The 14345-nt window shown below is 42.6% G+C and overlaps 1 protein-coding gene across 5 annotated transcripts in view; it reads right to left on the reverse strand.

Annotated features, from left to right (window-relative positions):
• Positions 1-14345, reverse strand: part of Rell1 (RELT like 1) — a 60803-nt gene that overhangs the window by 26528 nt on the left and 19930 nt on the right. The window contains exon 1 of one of the 5 annotated variants that reach the window (XM_087187449.1): positions 9267-9657. The exons of the other annotated variants lie outside the window; for them this stretch is intronic. Coding sequence (XP_087043575.1) covers positions 9267-9345 — 79 coding nt within the window. The 5' untranslated portion in view covers positions 9346-9657. Of the gene's footprint in view, positions 1-9266; positions 9658-14345 lie in introns of those variants that run through there. 5 annotated transcript variants of the gene reach the window in all.

Consider the following 14345-nt stretch of genomic DNA (forward strand, 5'->3'; position numbering starts at 1 on the left):
ATCTCTCATTGGCGCTGTTCCCCTGTTCTGTTTCCCAGTTATCACAGAGCTTTGCTCCACCACGCCCCTCTGCCATGATGTTCCTGCCTTGAAGCCAGCCAATCATGGACCAAACACTCTGAAACCATAAGCCCCAATACTGTAATCCTTTCCTCCTTTAAGCTGTGGGTATCAAGAATTTTGCACCAGCAGTAGGAAAGGTGACTGATACAAGTAACATGCTGTACAGGTTCAGAGCCTAAGAGCAACAAGCTGCACCTTATGGCTCAAGTGTGTAGTAGGCTGTACCACTGAGGTGTGTAAATACATTATCACCTAATGAAATATTTCTTGGAATGCATCCCCATCGTTAAGCAACACATGACTATGTGCATGTGAGGCGAGGAGCTAACAGGACTTTAAAGTAGGCTAAGTCACTTGCTCAAGGCCAAAGAGTGAACAACTTATAGAGATAGATTTTAACCACACAGTCTGACACCAGAGTGTAGATGCATAACTGAGGTGGGGAGCTAACAGGACTTTGAAGCAGCTGCCTGACAGAAAACAAGCAGGCAACTGCACTTTTGGTGATAAAAATGGGAAAGAAAACAAATGGTTAATCAAAGGAGCAAGCCAATGCTCTTCCTGAGTTAAGAAAGCAGAATGTGTAGGAAACTAGAATGAGACCCTATAAATATGAGATGTATTGTCCAGCACTGCTCTGACTATGGAGTAGCCACCTCAGCTGTGTCTGGTTTTTTCCTATAATAAATTTATATTTATTTTATTCTGGAAACTGGTCCAGGTATAATTTCCATCTTATATGTGGCTAATGAGTGACACGTGTGTGTATGTGTATATATGTATATATATAAAACCCATCCACATATATATATATAGAGAGAGAGAGAGAGAGAGAGAGAGAGAGAGAGAGAGAGATAGGTATATCCACCCCTAAATATATGTAATAAATCTACCACCTAAATTAGGGTTTAACTTCAAGCCTATCAGTAAAACCCAGAAAGATTTGTTGAACTTTATTTATAGTTCTAAATGTTTGATTGACTGATTAATTTTATAAATACTCTATACAATGGGAATAGGTAAAGACTTGGGAGTTTTTCTCAGAATCATGGTCCGTTTCAATCTGGCTATGCTAAATTCTTTAGGTGGCATCAGGAAACAGGGAATGGAAAGCACAGGGGCTCAGAACTGGAGCTCAGCACCACCTCGTGGATTAGGTGACCAAGAATGTGTCTTCACTATGAATTTGACATTGAGCAACCCCTTACACATACTACATCTTTACAAAGCTTTGTGTTTTACAAATATGTATAATTCACTTCATAATGATTGTACCATAAAAAAAAATAGAAGATATGTATTTTTTGTGTGAGAGTGTGTGTGTGTGTGTGTGTGTGTGTGTATGTGGTACTGGAGAATGAACCCAGGCCTTTGCACTGAGCTACATCCCCAGCCCTCTTTTAATTGTGTATTTTGAGACAGGACCTCACTAAGTCATTAAGTTGTCCAAGCTGGGTTTGAACTTGCAATCTTCCTGCCTTACCCTCCTAAGTGCTGGGATTACAGGTGTGTGCCACCATGCATGCCTGTCTTGAATGTATGAATTACAGAGAGATATAATATAGTACTGAGGTTAAAAATGTAGGCTGCCTGGCAGAAATTATAGTTTGGCCACTTAGTAGACTCACCTTGGGCAAGTAATTTCATTTGTTGGTGCTCAGTTTCCTTATCTATAAAATGAAATCAAATGACTGCTGTACCCATCTACAATAATTTTAAAACATGACCTCCAATATTTTGATACTTTGCTCACTGAAAAGTGAAGCCTCCATCTCCTCCCCTATTACACACATTGCTTTGCTTGTCCAGTAGAATGTGTTGGGGTTGATGCTTTGTCAGTTTCCTGGTCTCAGGCCTTAAGAAACTGACAACTTCCTCTTCCGGTATTTTGCAGCACTTGCTCTTGGAACTCAGCCACCATGCTAAGGACTCTTACCTGCCCCATGGACAGAGAGCAGCAGCAAGCACTAACTTGCCAACCAGTAATCTAACCCAGCTTAGAAGCAGATCCTGTGGCCCATCTGCAGGGAGTAAAGATGAGCTATCTCTGATAAACTTGGCCCAAACTGTTAATCCTTAAGCCAAATAAATAATTGTTGGTGCTTTAAGCCACTAAACTTTGGAGAAATGTGGTACACAGCAATAGTAGCCACATACTACCTTGTTGAATCAGTGTAAGGATTAAATATATTAATATGTAAAGCACTCAGAAGAGTGACTATGGAAAGGTAAGCACTATGAAAGTGTTTTAGTAATCATCATTACAGACTTGCCCTACCCAATTTGGTAGCCACTAGCCACATGTAGCTACTCAAACATAAATTGAAGTCGGCAGAACCTAAAATTAAAATTTCAGCTCCTCCATTGCATTAACTACATGTCAAGTACCCAAATTCACATTTGGCTAACTGCTGCCATTCTGGACAGATCAGAATATATATCACCCCAGAATTATATCACCCCAGGAAGTTCTGCACAGCTCTGTTAAGGACTTACGGGGAAGAGCTGACAAGAAAAATGTTGATTAGAAAATCTATGTTTTGAAGATAGAAAAGGGGAACTAGGGAAAAGGGGAGAGGGGAATGCCGGAAGGGGAAAAGGGATAAGATGATCAGATATGATATCTGTCTATATTTATTCCCAAAATTAGTGTGATTATTATATATCACAAACATATGCTAATTAAGAGACTCTACTGTGATCTAAGTAATTATTTACAAATAATGCCTAAAACACTAGTTAACCTATATAGGTTTAGCTTTACTTCAATTAACACTAATAAATTGAAAACATTGTCTTTCTCCTTTACTCTCAGCTGAATCATGTCTGAATTATGAACAAATTATTTACTGAATCCAAATTAATAGTTAAGATTGTCAGGCTCAGGCTGGGAATTTAGCTCAGTGGTTCCACCACCTGCCTTGCAGGCGCAAGGTCCTGAGTTCAATCCCCAGTACCAAAAAAAAAAAAGTTTACTGCCGGGGATTTAGCTCAGTGGTTCCGGCGCCTGCCTCGCAAGCGCAAGGTCCCGAGTTCAATCCCCGGTACCAAAAAAAAAAAGATTGTCAGGCTGGGGATTTAGCTCAGTGCAAGAACCCAAGTTTGATCCCCAGTACCAAAAACAAACAAACAAAAAAGATTGTCTCAACATCATTTATAAAAGTCAAAAAACAGCAACACTTATATGTTTGATAATAGGATAAGAAGAAAATACCTAAGTTGATGTTATGTATCATTAATGGAATAATACACACTATTTAAAACTATTCATGATGATTCTGTGGAGATATGGTCAAACACAAGTGGTCCAATGTTGAATTTTAAAAGCTGGATTCAGTATCTGCACATGCAATATGATTTAACTAGTAATCAACCAAAAATGCAAGAAACAATTAAAATATTAAGTGATTCTATATGGTAGAATAAAATTTATCTTCATGTTTTTCTGTAACTTTCTAAAATTATGTATTGCTTTTGTACCAAGGTTATAGATACTTAAAGATGTGCAGCAGAGATTGTCAGCCAACTTCAAAATCTTACAATTTCTGCAAGTTCTTGGACCTCAAGTTAATACAACAGCTAGTGACATATAAAGATGATGCCCAAGTTCCTGCTTGACCAACACAGACACTGCTGCCATCCATGAGACAGGAAATATGTGGAAAAAGCCATTTTGTTTGGTGTTATGCCTTGAATTGTATCAACCCCAACCAAACTGAAATTTTTAACAACCTTTTGCCCAGGATGTAATCAATTCTTGGAAACAGGATCTTCACAAAGGCAATTTAGTCCAAATGAGGTCATTGGGAGGATCCTAATCCCATATGATTGATGTCCATATAAAAGGGGTAAATCTGGAGACAGACATGGACGTAAGAAAAATGCCATGTGAAGATAACGGAAGAGATCTAATGATGGTTCTACAGGCCAGGAAACACAAAGATGACCAGAAAACCTCCATAAGCCAGAACAGACTCATGGAACAGAATCTCTCACAGCCCTAGGAAGGAAACAACCCTGCTGACTTCTGGATCTTGGGCTTCCAGTTTCCAGAAGTGTGTGAGACAATAAATTTAGGGTATGTAAAGCCACCCACTTTATGTAACTTTGCGAGGTAGCCCTAGCAAACTAACACACTCGGCCTGGGGAGGACATCATGAGATCAGTTTTGAACAATGCTGTGGGGTTTGAATGTCCCCTCCAAACTTTATGTTGAAATTTAATGACCACTGTAATAGTATTAACAGGTGAGCCCTTTAGGAAATGATTAGGCCACAAGGGCTCCACCCTTGTAAATGAATTAACGTCATTATCCTGGAAGTGGTTAGTCATAGGAGTAGGCTCCTGATCAAAGGACTAGTGTACTCTCTACCCTTCCTCTCTTCGTCACACATGGTTACTTTTCCCTTCTGTCATGTTATGATGCAGCAGGAAGCCCTGCACAGATGCTCATACCATGCTCCTGGATTCCCAGCCTCCAGAACCATAGCCAAACACATTCATATGGTTTACAAATTAACTAGTCTATGATATTCTGTTACAGCAGCCCAAAATGGACTAAGACAAACACATAGACATAGAAGTATGCAGGAGCACATCCAGAGCAATGTCTACCAAGCAACTGGCTCTGCTCCATGAGGGAGCCGAGGAAGAGAAGCCAGGGCTCCTCCCTCAGACACAGAGAAGAAGTTTCCAGAAGCAATGAGTGGTCAGCTGGGTCAGATGCAATACAAAAGAGCAACTGAACTAGGAAGAGGATGAAAAGTGGTGCCACTGCTGTGACAAATAGTGGGCAGTTCCTCCAAAAATTAAAGTGGAACTACCACATGATCCAGAAATCCCACTTCTGGTATGTATCCAAAAGAACTGGAATTAGGAACTTGAAGAGATACCTGTACTTTCATGCAGCATTATTCACAATAGATTAGGTATAAAAACCTACAAGCTTATTGACAGATGAAGGGATAAAGAAATTATGGTGTATATATCCAATGGAAATATATGGATTCTGCATATGCAATAACGTGGGTGAAAGTAAGTCAGTTCTAAAAGGACAAATACCACATGACTTCTCTTAGGGGAGGTATCTAAAATACAGTATTCTCCCCTTTGCCTGCAAGGAGTATGTTCCAAGACTCACAGTGGACAGCTGAAATCACAGATAGAACCAAACCCTGTACATACTATGTTTTTTCCCATGTAAACACACCTATGAAAAAGCTTAAATTTTAAATTGGGCATAGTATGAGGTTAAAAATAACTAAATAAAATTATAACAACATATTGTAATAAAAGTTAAAAATTTGTGGTCCATCTCTTAAAATTTTATTGTACTTTCAATTTTTCATGTAAAAGTAGCACTTTACAGCTTCTCTTTGGTGTATGGTATCTGAATTGCTACTTCACTATTCTTGTGCTCTCAGACCATTATTAAGTAAAATAAGTGTTACTTGAACACAAACACACTGACGCAGAAACAATCTGATAATTGAGATGGCTAAGTGACTACCAGGTTGGTGGCATAAATGCATGGACATCTTGAACAAACAAAGATCTGCGTCCCAAGCCAGATGAAGCAGGACACACAACAGGATGGCTGAAGTTTTTATTGCACTACTCAGAACGGTATGTAAATTAACAACTTCTGAATGTTTTATTTCTATAATTTTCCTTTTAATATTTTCAGACCACATTTGATCATGAGTAAGCAAAACCACAGGGTGCCAAACCACAGATAAAGGAGGATTATAAAAGCCAAACTCAGAGAAATAAAGAGTAGAGTGGTGCTTGCCAAGGACTGGGAGAGAAGGAAATTGACAGTTGCTGTTCAAAGGATATAGTTTCTGTCACACACACACAAAAAAATAATTTCTAGAGATCTGACGGTACTGTATTGTGTACCTAAAGATTGTTGAGAGAGAACTCATGTTAAGATTTCTTACAAAAAAAAACAAAAAAACTAAGAGGGATCTTGAGAAAGACTAGAGAAGAACAGAGACAAATCAGGGCACATACACTCTAAGAACACATAGAAAACCTTTAGTTTCTAATTTAGGAAGCCGCGTGGAATGTTAAAACTTCTCTCTTTTTGGATTTTACTCCCTATTTCTCTGTACTTTCTTGGTATAAACATTCTTTTAAAATCCTAAAGATAAAGGAAAATAAATTGGAAAAATAGAATAAAATGGGAAGGAAAAACAATCCACAGGACAAGGCCAGCCACAGCCCTTGGAGCTGAGTCTACCAGGAGACACACACCTGGGTCTGTGGGCACCAGAGGGCAAGTCCTGCGAGGATGGGGTGCACCCTTGCATGAGAGTGAAGAGTGGGGTGGGACCACAGCAGGCTCCCCAGGGCCCCAGGGGAGGCCATGGATGAAGCAGTTTCCAATGAACCACAAGGCAAGGCAGAAGCTAGATTCCCGGATTGAAGAATGGAGACATTGAGCTCAGTCTACTTTTTCCAGAAGCACAGAATGAGCCAAGATGGAAAGTAATTCATGTTCAGGGTAAAGGGAGAAAACTGCTTTGGAGTTTTTGTTTTGTTTTGTCTTATCTTATTCTGTTTTCTGTTGCTATCGCAGAACACCTGACACTACATCATTTATAAGGAAAAAAGGTTATTTTGGCTCACAGTTGTGAAGGCAAAGAAATCCAAGAGTATGGTGCCGGTGAAGGCTTTGTGCTGCTTCAACTCATGGCAAAAAGCAGAAGGGCAGGGCCAGGGATGTAGTTCAGTGGTGCCACACATGCCTGGCAAGCACAAGGTATTGAGTTTGATCCCCAGTACTGGGGGGAAAAAAAGAAAAGCAGAAGGGCAAGTGGGCACATACAAAAGAGCCAACATGAGCATAGCTTCGCTTTATAGTGACCTTGTTCTAACAATAAGGCTGTAGCCATAGCTAATCCACTCTTTTTTTTTTTGGTACCAGGGATCGAACTCGGGTCCTTACGCTTGCAAGGCAGGCAGCGGAACCACTGAGCTAAATCCCTGGCCCAGCTAATCCACTCTTAGAAGAGTGAGAACTCACATAAGACTTTAGTCTTTCATGATGGCTCCAACTCCATGACCTAAACACTTCCCACTGGGCCACACCTCCCAACACAACTGCACTGAGATCTAGCTTCCCAACACATGAACCTTTGAGAGATACACTCAAACCATAGCAGTGTTTGTTAATGCGTCAAAGACAGGAGTGAAAAGGAGAGACTGAAAAAGAATATGGAATAAGTACCCTGAAACAATGATTTCCTTGTGAAGGAGACAGATTAAGTCTGTGAACTGGAAAAGAGACACTTCCTCCTAAGCCCGTCCTTTACAGTAGGTGGAAGGAAGTTGAGGAAAGAGGTGGCTGATAGCCTCTAGTTTCTTTTGCATCAGAAGTGACTGAGAACTAGGAGGCAGGGGCAGAGAGGGGGCTTTAAGAGAGGGCAGGCTTAGCTGAGAGACTGAAGGAAGGGGAGGACCCCGTGAAGACTGCACAGTGCACTCAGTACACAGCTGAAATGTGCACTCCAACCTCAATTGTATTAACATATTCAGGGAGTACAATGCAGGCTGCAAAGCCCAGGACAGTAAGGGATAAGCAATACAGCCAGAGTGGAAAGTAAGTGGGATAGTATAAGGAAGTTAATAGCTTGGACTGAGATGAATCCAGAAGTGCTTTGAAGTCTGATACTATTATACCAGTGTTACTACTAAAAAGAACTACTAAAAAAAATTTAAAAATAAAAAATATATAAATAAAATGAACTACTATCACACTTATAGGGCACTTATGAGGCAACAGAAAGCTAAGCATTACATCTTTATGATAAAGCTATAAAATGCTCACCAGCATTATCCCTATGTTATAGATGGGGAAATGGAGGCACAGAAAGGTTAAGAAAGCCTCCCAAGGTCACATGGCTACTAAATGGCTGTGCTGGTTTCAAGCCATGTAGAATGGATCCCACCTGCTTATTACCCTTAGTGTCTACCCAAATAAAAAAGGTTTATAAGTTGGTTCTACGTAGCCCAGCAAGAAACTTGATATATTTAGAAATACCATATATTCCCTATCAGTCAGATTCCAAAGCAGTTAACGAGATGAATAACTGCAAATTTGCCCTCAATTACCAGTCCCAATTCCCAAATCACAAATGTCATAACCTACAAATGTCATAACCTGGGTCCCCACAGTCTAGCTGCCTCTCCAAGAACAAACCCATCATTTCAGTGAGAATCTCAGCACACAGCAGGAGCCATTCAGACAACTGTCAGCTCAGACTGATAAGCAGGATTCCCTTCCACAGCATTAAATGACAGCAAACAAAGGCCAGTGTTTATCAAAATTCTTTGGGATTTAGTTAATTCACCATATTCTGAGCACTTTCTAGGTATGTGTGCTTTGCTAAGATCCTGCTGAGAAAATTGCAAATGGAGACCGAAGGTAAAAAAGAGAGAAGACCGCAGGGAAGTAAGGAAAAAGTATAAGGAATGGAAGTCAATCTAAAAAAGTCAAAAGCAATTCTCTAGCTCATTTCCAAGTAACAGTTATATTCCCAACTCACCTCATTGTTCGGAGGAGTGGAGACAGGGTGGCACAGAAAGGGACTTCCTCTAGCCCAGTGGGCACACCGTGAGGGCTGCCAAATAATGGGGGAGATGATGGCAGTCACCAGAGACTCCAGATGAGGTGGCCCTCGGAACCTCTCCCAAGCAGCTTTGAGCCAGCCAAGGCCAAGAGCACCTTGATGGCTCTGATAGCAATTCTGCACCTCTTATCAGGAAAGGGTGTGCGCTCTCAGAAGCTAGGGTTTCCCAGGACAGACTCAACAGACTTGACGGAAAGGAGACCTGGCTGGTGAGGAGACAACTCTTGCCAAGCTTGGTTGAAAAACAGCTTTGAAAACACTCATATATGCACACTTTTAAAAGGCTAACATTTAAGTCACAGTATCCATGAATAGTCTGTTCTTGGTCTAGATTTCTGACTGAGATGGCTAGACATCGATTTCTCTCTAAAGGGTTTTTCTTCGTCCACCTTTGCCACCAACTACCTCTGTGACATTAAACAAGCCACCCTCTGGGAGCCTCTCTCAAAAACCTACAAACAAGAGCCTGTATCTTTCACAGTTCTCAAAACCCTGTAACTCCCCAACTTCTCCACCCCCGTGCACAGATCACTTTGGGTCCAGGCTACTGGACAGAAAAACACAAACCTCTCCTCCGTGTCCACAAGTCAATCCGCCAACTCTCTTCCAACTCACTCCACAGCAAAATAAAACCTGACAAACTCATTTGGTAGCAAAACCTGTACTGTCCTGATATACAGAGATGCAATCTCGATTCCACTTGGTTTGCCGCATGAACATTAATAGATTCAATCTGACCTCAGGGGTTAGGGAGGAGTTACATAATTTAGAGTTCAGACCGTGGATCTCAAGGGTTTCCAGGTGTCATAACACAATAAGGCAAGCACTATTATTTTAGAGAGGCAGAAGAGGAGGCTCAGGGAAGGGATGTCACCTGCCCAGGGTCACACGACCCAGTTAAACACTGGTAAGAGCCTGGACAAAGCCCAGGTGGATCTATTTTAGGACTGCATTGGTAACAAGTCCATAGACTGACTCTCCAGCCTGCCTCAGTGGTGCTAGGACTTACTGGCCAGTGCGAAACGACCACCTTTAAGTTTAAATCAATTACATACACTAATAAAAGCAGAAGAACCAAAGAATATTCTACAGTTAGAAGCAAAGAGGCAAATAATATTCTACATTGAAAACCCCCCAAAGTTATTTCTCTGTGGCGATGGAAGAGTCACAGAGCCTCTGAAACAGTGCCTCACAAGGGCCAGTCATGGAGACACATCCTTCCCAAACTCGAAGAGTTTTAAATGGATGAGGAGACGAATGAGCTTATATGGGGATCGGAGGACAATATGAGTCAGTATATAAATAAGCACTAAACTTTGTAGTGAAACTTAAGCTGCACCAGCCTCAGATCAACTCCTAGGTGAACAGCTACTGCAGCCCCACCCTCGCTGCCAATGCAGGTGTGAAGGGTGGGGGCCAGGGTGAGACCCCAGACTGTGTCTGCCGGCAAAGTCCATCCACCAGAGAAACAATATCCCACAACCCGAACTGCATCCACACAACCTCAGTGCTCTTTATTTTGTCCAAGTTCCCAAAATTCTACCATACACATGAGTACCAAAGGCTGATTTAGGGCAGCAAAAACCACTTTAGAAACAGATGGGAAGCGCAAACAGCTCCCCAGTGAAATGCACAGCAACAGCAATCCCAGTGTCTGAACCCCCAATGTACAGCATCACTTGGGTACAGGGACCCTTCAGAAATTATCATTATTAATGACAATCATCATTTTTAAGGGGACAATGGACTCCTGTTCCAATCCCATTACTCAAAAGGAATTGTTTGGGGTGCACCTGCACCCTAAACTGGGTTTCACTTGTGGAAAGACATAGAGGCTAAGGCGGGAAGGGGACCATCCAAGAAGAGGGTACTGCATATTTAACCTCAAAGGGAAAACTGTGTCACTGGACATGAGAGGAACAAACATTCCTTGCAGGCAGGAGGTTGGGGAAAGAAGGGAAATCATCCTGAACCCCAGGCTGCCCCCAGAACAAAGGACTGAAAGGAGAGTGATGTCAATATGCAGAAACTTTAAAAACGATGAAATGTAAATATTTACCATCCTGAATTTCAATTTAAACTAAAGGGGGGAAACTGACTTTGCAGAGTCATGGAAAGTCCCTACCATTCTCCACTCTATCTGGGATTTACCACTGAATTTTCTTTTGTTTTGTTTTTTTGGATGGGGGATGTGCTGTGGATTGAACCTGGGGTCTCACTCCTGCTGGGAAAGTGCTCTGCTCCTAAACTATATCCCCAGCCCCTTTTTAGTGTTTATTTTGATAAAGGGTCTCATTAGGTTGCCCAGGATGGCCTCAAACTTTCGATGCTCCTACGTGGCCTCCCAAGTGGCTGTGGGTACAGGTGTGCACCACCACACCTGGCTTGGAAGTTACTTCTTAAGGCCACAGAACACCCAGACTGAACACAGCTCCCCAAGGGGCACCAAAAGGCTGAACACACAACACACAACAGCTGCAGCCCAACCCACACCCTCCTGGAGAAGGGAGAGGCAAGGAGTGCAACTTCTCTTTCTGGAATCTTCCCTCTGCTTCAAACAATGGTTTGTATTCAGGAGAAAACAGAAAGCTCATCTGACCAGGCCTGACCCAGAATGGGAGGAGGTCAACTCATCAGCTCTGCTCTGGGACACAGACCAGGAAGCCACAACCACTTTCCTGAGGAAAAGAAGGCTGGGGGGTCCCAGGCACACCCCAAGGGGCAGAGGGCATGAGTGGAATCCTCTAAGGGCTGTAAGGAGGGACAGGGCCCAAAGGACTGCACGCCTGGGAAACAGCACCCACTCCTCACCCCGTTCTTTTCCTGTTCCCCTGCCCCTCCTCCTCTGCTGTCTTCAGTGTGGTTATCTCCAAGATTTTTATAGCTTTAGTGGCCCTGAATGACTCTTAGGAAGGGGCTGGGTGGCCAGTGGATGGCACAGAGTTTTACTAAAGACCCATCTGTACCATTCCAATTGTAAACTATGATCATTCAAGGAACAAATGGAATTCTTTTTTTTTTTTTCTTTTTCTTTTTTGGCACTGGGGATTGAACTCAGGACTTTGCGCTTGCGAGGCAGGTGGTGGAACCACTGAGCTAACTCCCCGGCCCTCAAATGGAATTCTTAAAATGTCACTTGTTTGAAGTGACCTTAATGAAACTTCAGAAACCTAATATATTTCCTTTGGGTTGTCTGGAAAAGGGATGTGTTATCAAGAGTGGCTTTCTATTTTAAAGTCATTGTAACCACATCATGTAACACTCACTGAGTGTTTGTCATTTCTGATGCTGCTCTAAATGTTTGTGTTTCATCTCATCTCATCTCCACAACATCTGTAAGGAAGGTTCTCTCTTTGCCCCAGCTGCAGATGAGGAAAACAAGGCTTGAGGGATTCAGTAATACACCCCAGTGTGTGGCTGGACAGGAGAGACCCAGGCAATGGGACTTGGGACCCACACTCTCACTAGCAGTGTAGGAGTAGAGGTGGCCTGAGGTCTTACTGAGTGGCAGACCAGAGAGCTGGCCTGCAGCCCAGGTTTACCTACCTGCCCCCCCCAGGGCCCTAAAATGCAAGGCTAGAAGGCTGCCTCCCTCCAAATGGTCCCATCGTATATGGTTAATAATGAACTCCACATGCATCTTCTTTTAATGTAAAAGACATCCGCATGAAAAATTATTAAAGTTAGCTACAATGAGATGAAATTTGTACTGGCTTAATTTTTCAAAAATCTCATCAGCACATTTCCCAATATTAATTTTAACTGCAAAAAAAGTCAAAAGATCACTCAGTTAAAATATATTTCATACTTCCATAGCTATCATAAAGACAAGAGTGAAAGGAAGACCTTTTTCTATCTACCAAAAAGCATCTCATTCACCTATATGTGTGTGTGCACATTATTACTCACAAACCACGGTACTTGGAAGTTATGATAATTGCCACAAACACAATTTGGACCAGCAGTGTTAGTTAAATGGCATCTGAAAATCTTTTAGGAAGAAACAAAGAAAAGGAGGAAAGAGGAAGAAGGAAGGAAGGAAAGGAGGAAAGAAAAAAAGGAGGGATGCAGGAAAGAGGGAAGGAAGGAGAAGGGAAGGAGGGAAAAGGAAATTTTCAATCATACACATCAGTGACACATTGTATAAGATATAAAAGTTTTCATCCAAATAACATGATGCTTTTCAATGCACTGACACATTTATTAGTTATTTGAGACACTTAGTCGCAAGGATGTTTGATGACATCCTCATGTTGGAAATAAATCAGAGGCCTCACATGACATTACCATACTGGTAGAGACAGAGGAATGACTCCTACAGAAAAACTAAAACTCAGCCCCACTGTCATCTCTCTGGCCATTCATCGCAAGAGCACACCACTCAGTCACACTGTGGTGACACTCACCAAAGACAAATGGGACACAGAACTCAAAGTAAAATCCCAATTTAAATCCAATACCTCTGTGTCCCCAAGCAGAGGGAAGGGAGGGTGTCCTTTCTTGGCACCTCTGACCTCTACCACCAAGGACACCCCAGACATCTGCAACATGGCACCTGTGGGAGCAGACAGAGGACTCCCAGGTTATGGATGGAGTCTCCTCTGTCACTCTAACTGGAGAAGTGGTTTTGTTAAGTTCCTACTTGGGTGAGAAAGAATGTCCAGTGAACTTACACCCAACCTAACAAACACCAACCATTCCCCAAAACACAAATGAGTAGATTCTCCTGGGAACTAGACACATGACCCAGCCAATAGCTTCACACACCTGCTAGATAGACCCTTTCAGATGATGGTAATACTGTACCAGTATGTGCCTGTGCTCAGCAAACCGACAGAAGAGTCCAGTTTGCAAAGACTCAAAAGAAGGCTACAAATAGCAGCACATTTCTAAACTCGGCTTTGGGAATTGGCCCTCAGCTCAATTTTCACAGGACTACATCTCATTTCAATCTGCCAGATACCTACAGGGACACTAAATCCAACCTTAAGTAACCTCACCAAAGGCCACTAACCACTTTCCAGAGGTCTGCGATTCATAACAGATCTATTCATGTACATTCCTTGCAGAAGGCCAAGCAAGGACTCAAAAATTATTTAAACTATGGGAGGAAGACTAAGGAGCAAGTGCCAGAACAAAGCCATAAAACAGGAAGCAGAAGACAGGCCCAGATGGCCAGTTTCCAGCAGAAGTAGCAACAGCCAGGCCAGCAGGTGTTCCTTCAGGAATGAGCAGATCCCCAGGAACCTACGCAGTGAGCTAGTGCAGAGCACCAAGCCCTGGGGAGCCAGATCCCTGGTTTCTGTGCACAAGCAGCCCTGGAGGGCTTGGGAAGCCAGCCAAACCATTTCTAGCAGCCCAAGCAAACACATGGGGAAACAAGCAAGGGGCAGAGCTGAGTGGCTGGAGCTGAGAAGGGCCAAAGAAAGGGAGACTGGGCCCAGGGCCTGCTCCACCCCAACACAGCAGAGAGACAGGGAGACAGTGATTAATCCGCAGAGTGTTGGGGGGTTTTGATCTCCATATTCCTGGCCTTTGAAATGCTCAACTACTCTACCATCAGCTACTAAGAGCAGCTAAACTTTACTGAAAGCTTTAATGCCCCCACCACCACCCCAGAACTGGGGATTGAATTTGGCCCTTCAC

This window comes from Heterocephalus glaber, unplaced genomic scaffold (assembly GCF_053883595.1).
Source record: "Heterocephalus glaber isolate CG9 unplaced genomic scaffold, H.glaber_assembly_v1.0 deba00001509, whole genome shotgun sequence".
Taxonomy (NCBI): Eukaryota; Metazoa; Chordata; class Mammalia; order Rodentia; family Bathyergidae; genus Heterocephalus; species Heterocephalus glaber.